This window comes from Lupinus angustifolius, chromosome LG15, assembly GCF_001865875.1.
Source record: "Lupinus angustifolius cultivar Tanjil chromosome LG15, LupAngTanjil_v1.0, whole genome shotgun sequence".
NCBI lineage: Eukaryota > Viridiplantae > Streptophyta > Magnoliopsida > Fabales > Fabaceae > Lupinus > Lupinus angustifolius.
In genome coordinates, this window is record NC_032023.1 from 19,346,834 (window position 1) to 19,353,546 (window position 6,713).

General features: G+C 31.1%; 1 protein-coding gene across 1 annotated transcript; it reads right to left on the minus strand.

The window, feature by feature from the left end:
* On the minus strand, nucleotides 4,909-6,443 carry LOC109327295 (UPF0481 protein At3g47200-like). Its single transcript, XM_019560370.1, has one exon. The coding sequence runs from the start codon at nucleotides 6,251-6,253 to the stop codon at nucleotides 4,991-4,993; it is 1,263 nt and encodes a 420-aa protein (XP_019415915.1). The 5' UTR covers nucleotides 6,254-6,443; the 3' UTR covers nucleotides 4,909-4,990.

The window sequence follows — 6,713 nt, forward strand, 5'->3', positions numbered from 1 at the left end:
CTCTAAGTGCTACACATATATAACTGCTTTATAGTGGGGACGTGGTCCAAGGAATAATTGAATAATTGATTCATGACTCTAGTTGTAAATATGCAATATTATTGTCCATATCTGCAAAGTTAAAGCACCTCTTTAATATAAGGACCACTTTGAGATAACCCATCATAACAAAGCTCACAAATATTGCAGAACCATATTTGGACTCAAGGCAACTCAAATAATAAATATTGTTGAGTTCGATATGTGATGATGAGACTAAGATAATTTCATTAGTTAAACATTAGAATTCAACATATTTAAGGAAATTATTCTTTTCTTTCACTTATTTTTTCTAAGAAAATGAAATATATTTAAGGAGCCAAGGTGGTCCTACGTATACAAATTTTATCCTGGATTAAACCAAAAAACCATTAAATTATGTGTTCCTAAATTAAGAAGCAAGATATTCTTCATATAAATCATCTTACCCACATGAAGGTGATGTATGTCACTTCAAATGACATATGTTTACTTCTTTTAAACTAATTCGTTAGGAGAATATAATATTTTTTCAACTAAAATATAATATCTAATATAAATAATTCAGACTAAGCAATTTATGAACAAATTTTCAATATGCATTTAATCAATCAATTTTCAGATATTCAAATTGAACATATAGATGTTGACATATTATATCCTAGATCTAGGATTTTCGATTCCTCACTAATAGTATCAATTTCCCCATGATTAATAGTGTGTATATATATACCCATATTTCTCAATGGAGCAAAAGCGAAATATTTTAAAAGAAGTAAAGGGTCCTCAGCATAAACTCAAATCAAAATTCAAATTAGGCAATCATGCAGATTAATCCATTAAAAAATGTCATAAGAAGATGCCCTTACATACACTGAAACCCTTCTCCAAAACCCAACCTTAATGAACAAAATCATTAATTAATTGACATAGGATTCCATAACTTTACAAGCTTATGATAATATATTCCATTTGTTTCCCCAATCAATTAAGTTTAAGTGGTTTTAACAGCAACATTTATTGGTCAAAAGTAGTCATGACTACTTCATTAGTGTCTGCTACTACACTCCATCATATAGCTTTTAACAAGATTCTTTAAATTCACTTTAGTCTAAGCTTTATGTTACTTCCCATATGCTTTAGTGAAGTACCTCCCACTCGCTCCCTCAATCATGTGCTTTCGATTTCCAACTACCCAATAGAGCTTACATTGCATATTCGATCCTCGAGCATATCTATTGTCCCACAAGTTGTGTCATTGCACGTAACATTAGATTATGATTGGTTAAAAAATATATTTAAGTTACAAAATTAATAATTAATTATTTTTATGACCAATCACAACTAATAGCACATACAATGATACAGACTATGTGACAACAGATGTGTATCCCATAATTTTAGTGTGGTATATTTATACACTCATCACATGTAAGCAAACCAAAATCTCATTATACTAAGGGTTGGTTGATGAAATTTACAAGATATAGATTGGGATGCATTTTCAGAAAATCAAGATTTAATTTTATTTTAAAGGAAAATTATTGAATTAAAAGATGAATAGGGAGAGCATCCCTCTCAAGAAGAAATAGTGAAAACAAATAGATAAAAATTTAAGGAAATTTTGATTATCATGAAATTCCTAAAAGCATAATTATTCTCCACCACTTATGTTTTTTTTGTGTGTGTACCCACCACATATGGTTTACATGCTCTTTATATCTAAATGCTTTTATTTTTTATTTTTCATTGGTCTTGTGACAATCTAACAAAAAGACAAGACCTGCAAAAGAGGCATGAAAGCAAAATAAAACCGAAAATAATTTCCTACTAAATTTTTTCACTAATCTTTCTATCCATAAGTAAATGACATATGTTATAAGATGATATTTTATTTATTAATAATTAGTTTACAAATTACATATGTCACTTTCCTATGATGATTTAGTAGAAGATATAACATTACTCAAATAAAAAACATATGTAATCATGAGAATTTGTAATTTTAGTTGGGTCCCAAATACATCAAATTACTTAACCAGCTTGATTTGAAAACCTTATACTGTGGTAGTCAAGGTTAGCAAAAAAAAAACAAGAGAGCTTATAATTCAATTCAATGTCCCAAAAAAAATGAGATACACTTTTAAAAGTGTTAGTTTCCCTTTTGCTTTCTTTTCAACCCAAGCAAGCATGTTTAAAGTTTCCTTTTTATTCCTTTCAGATAAATGGTTTGAGCTTTGGATTACAGGTCAAACACACTATTTTTTCCCAAAGTTATAATTTCATAATTGAAAAAGGGAGGAAACAAGTTTAAGTAAGAGCATCACAATAGCAAATAATATTCATTTTTATTTAAGCCTTACGTATTATTTTATAATTTATTACAACTTTATATGAAATAAGAGCATCATTTATTTTTTTCACAATGACAAACATCAGTATTATTTTTATTCAGGTCTCATAACATCTACATTTTCCCCATCATTTATTTTTTTCACAATGACAAACATCAGTATTATTCTTATTCAGGTCTCATAACATCTACATTTTCCCCAGAATATCTACCTATTTCCTCATTTTCATTTGGTTAAGAACAATTAAGAATTGTTCTTATTTAAGAACAAAGGTTAAAAAATAAGAATTACGCATCGAAGAACAAAGTAAAACTGTTCTTATTTCATCAAGAACAATGTTAATAACAACTATTGTGATTGTTTTAATTAGACTATATTTCAGTATGGATAAAGCTTTCTTGAAATCTTGAAAACAAGCCCAGTATCAAAACACAAAAATCAATATTTGAAGTTCTTTGCACGCTTCCTTTTTAGGAATTACACAAACGAGAAGAAAAGAGAAGTGGTGTGGGGGTTAGATAAATGGAAAAAGCAAAACATGATGAGTTGCAACTCTTTCAAAGAAAATAGGTTCAAAACCGCTTCATCAACTTTTGCACAACTCTAAGATTGATAAGAGACATTTATGAGAGAAAAATGCATAAAATGATATATATTCCACAAGATACAAGTAAATATTGATTGATGTTTTCATAATAAACTGTGTCTTTCTGAAGTCCATGTTCTATATTCATTTTTCAACATAATCATTTGTTGAAATTCATTTTTATTAGAATAATGAAAATGGTCAAGATCACTATTCTCCAACGAGATCAAGATCAAAATAATTAATTAACTGTTAAGCACTTTGTAGCAAAGTTAGAAAGCGAACTTTGGTATATTCAAACTCATTTCTTTTTTATTCTATCCCATTCCATATAATATTCATATATTTCCTTAGAATTTTGATACCTTCACTTGTTTAGTAGTATTTCTTATATTCATTTATATATCTCCCGACAGATTTCATACAATAGTGACTCTATCATAGTTTATATTTATATTTGCGACTTATATCATATTATATCTGTAAATTAAATTCATTATATTTTTATCTCTAAATATAATTTTATTATTATTAACAAAAAAATTTAAGTATTTTTTAATTTTATCCTATATAACTTTTATAAAAAATTAAAGAAAAGTACGGATTGATAGACCAACACTAACAAGTGATAAACAAAAAATGCTTTATATAATTTGATCGAGAATGTGATTACTGTGTACCCTAGAAATTTATGCGATGAGCCCATTTACTAACGGATCAAACACCTTTCAAATAAATATGCATTATACATTATTTTTTGTTATCAATCTTAAAAATAGACAAATTATTCGGCCATATAGTATGAGACTACTATCAGAACCTTAGCTAGTTGTGCTTCGTTGAGGGTAATTTAATTATAGCTCCATTGGTAGTGCGGCGGAAACGATCGTTACGTAGCGTTGGCTACAAGCAATCAAATAAAATGTATAGAATAAATAGAAAAGAAGAAACAAGAGAATTTAGTAACGGGGTTCGGCCAATTGTGTCTACGTTCCCGAGAGTACTGAACTACTACTAAAATATTATTTGAAAATAAGGATTACAAACCTAGCACACCCATGGACCCACATGCCCATTAGATGTTTCTATTTGGTGCTTATATTTTGTGCACAGATAATGTGAGACTAACACAATAACATATTTCAAGCAACCCGAACATGTATCCCTAAGGAATGGAACAAAAGAGGAATGAAAATTGGACTGGTGTATATATTGAATGTATATTTATTGTAAGATTGAATTTCTTATATAAACAAGGCGTTCTTATACTGATATAAGGTCACACTACCCGATAGATATGTACTAGGTTAATTGTTTAAATATTGTGAGTTATATTTGTTGAAAAAGACAATCAAATATCCAAATGGTCGGAAGAATGAATGACCTTGTTTTTATCTACAGCAGTTATTAGATTAGTTAGAAGGTAGAACATTCATGACTAATGCATATCCAACTTTTTAGAAATCATCTGCAGCCAATCTCATAGTTGATACATGTGATCAATGCTCAACCAATTTGACAAGAATTGGCCACATAAAATAAAACCAAAAGCATTTACTATAGGCAGTGCATCCAACCTCACACTTGATTCATTCTAGCATATTTAAAGGAATTAGTTTAACTCTTTCTCTCAAATTTCTTCACATGAAAGATGTTGACCATTAGTCACTTGTAATTTATATCCTCATGGAAACACAATGATAACTTTTATATAAAAATGCTAAGAAAATTTCCTACAAATGAGTATAACAAAGAGTTATATAGTTGCTAAACAAGCTATTATGGTTGGGTCTCTTCCGGCCAGCATTAATCATATATTCCTTCTTTTATTAAGTTTGATGCATCAAAAGAAATATAATCTAATACAACCCCAAAAGTAACAACGACTCAGTGCATGAAACTCCCACTAGTGTGATTTGTGGAGGATAAACGTACGCAACCCTACCATGCAGTAAGACATAAGAAAAAGGAATACAATAGAAATTGGAAAGAATAATTTAGAATAGAACAATAATCAAGTCCACAAACTCTTTTAGGAAGCTTTATATTGCTGTACTAATTGAAGCACAGAACAAACTGATTGAAGCAAAGAGAGAAGGAGGAGTACAATTCCAGCAATGGAAGCCGCAGCCTGCCACGGAGTGTTGCCATAATCCCGTTGCAAAGTCGCTCTCAGTTTATGGCGAGGATTTCTACAAAAAGCATTCAAGTCTTGGCAGAGATGAAAGTAATGAGAACTGAAATTTAAGTGAGTAATATTTTTCCAAAGACCATTATAAAGTATAGTCACAGAATCAGTATCACCTAGCCAGTTAACTAATACTCCATTTTGAATCAGTGCATCCACATCTCTATTGGTGTTTATAAGGAAATCCAAAACAGCAACATAGTCAGTAATATAAGACTCATAAGGATAGTGACATTGCTCCAACGCGACGAGATTGCGAAACAAAAGTTCTGTCCAATCTTCCACCCTGAATTGTGGGATTTCAAGCACCCCCTTTGAAAATTTCAAGTCTAGTAAACACTTGGTTTTAGTATTTACCTTAAACCTGACCCCTGCTTCAAGCAACTCAGTAGCACTATGAAGATGCATCACTGATTCTTCTATCCTAGGAGGCCTTCTTTCTATTGGTTGTTGTAAGTAAAACATTCTAAGCAAATCTGTGAAGTGTCTTATAGTAACATTATCACTAGCCAAATTACAACTATTGTAATAGGCAAAATAATCAAATGTAAGAACAAGAAATGAAGGGATGTTACTACTGCTAGAGATAAAGGCTCTATTATAGATGCTCTCAAGAACAAAAAAAGGAAGTTGGTTCTCAATTAACAACAAATCTAATCTAATTTTAGTGGTCAACCAAGGTTTCAAAAGTAAAGCATCACCTTCTGACCATTCATCATAATAGAATCTCCAGAAAAGCTCAATTATGAAACAAGAATCAACCAATATCACCTTCACAAGCTCTTCCTTGGTGAGGTCGAGGGTGTCAGCATAAGATCGGCAAACGTTGCGTTCAGCCTCTTCCACATGGATAACCAAAGTGTCCAAATTTACATCAGCACGTTCAAGGAACTTTTTGAAATATATGAGCTTGTGTCTTTCCATGTTTTGGAGCCTAGGATGATGGTGGTGGAAGGGACCAATAGAAACAACCTTAGGGGTGTATGCATCTTGGTTGAGTAAGCGAATATCAAAGGGTACCCTATAGATGCAACAGTCACCAGATATTGGTGGCTCTGCCCTCTCCAACATAGCCTTAATATCATTCACAACATCCTTGTAGTTCATACTTTTCTTCTAATTGAAAGTAACAAAATTTGGAAGATAAAAAAAGTCAAGAAAGAAAGGTAGTATGGTAAGATAATATTACCTTCAATTATTTTGCTAAGTAATTCTGCTTTCTCTTGTTGTTGGTCTTTGCTTCTTTCTTTTTTCATCTTATTCTCTGCACAGTAAGTGATTAATAGGTGTCAAAATACTTTCTTGAATGGACTCATGAAAGGGTGGACCCCCCAATATACTATGATCATTGAAGATAGTAGGTAAAAATACATTAACTGCTTCAAACAGGGTCTCAAACCTTCCCCACCAACCCAGAAATAAACAATGTTGTTTCCATTTGGGTAATAAAATGAAGGGAATATTGTCTAGTCTAAGTTAGGATTAAGAGGAGCCTTATCCACTCTGCAGGACAAGGATACAATGTTTTTGTCACCATTGGATAAAATAGGATTTAGAAATATATTCT

What these genes read in the sequence shown, in the direction of transcription:
- LOC109327295 (XM_019560370.1), bottom strand. Translation starts at nt 6,253, where the DNA reads ATGAACTACAAGGATGTTGTGAATGATATTAAGGCTATGTTGGAGAGG.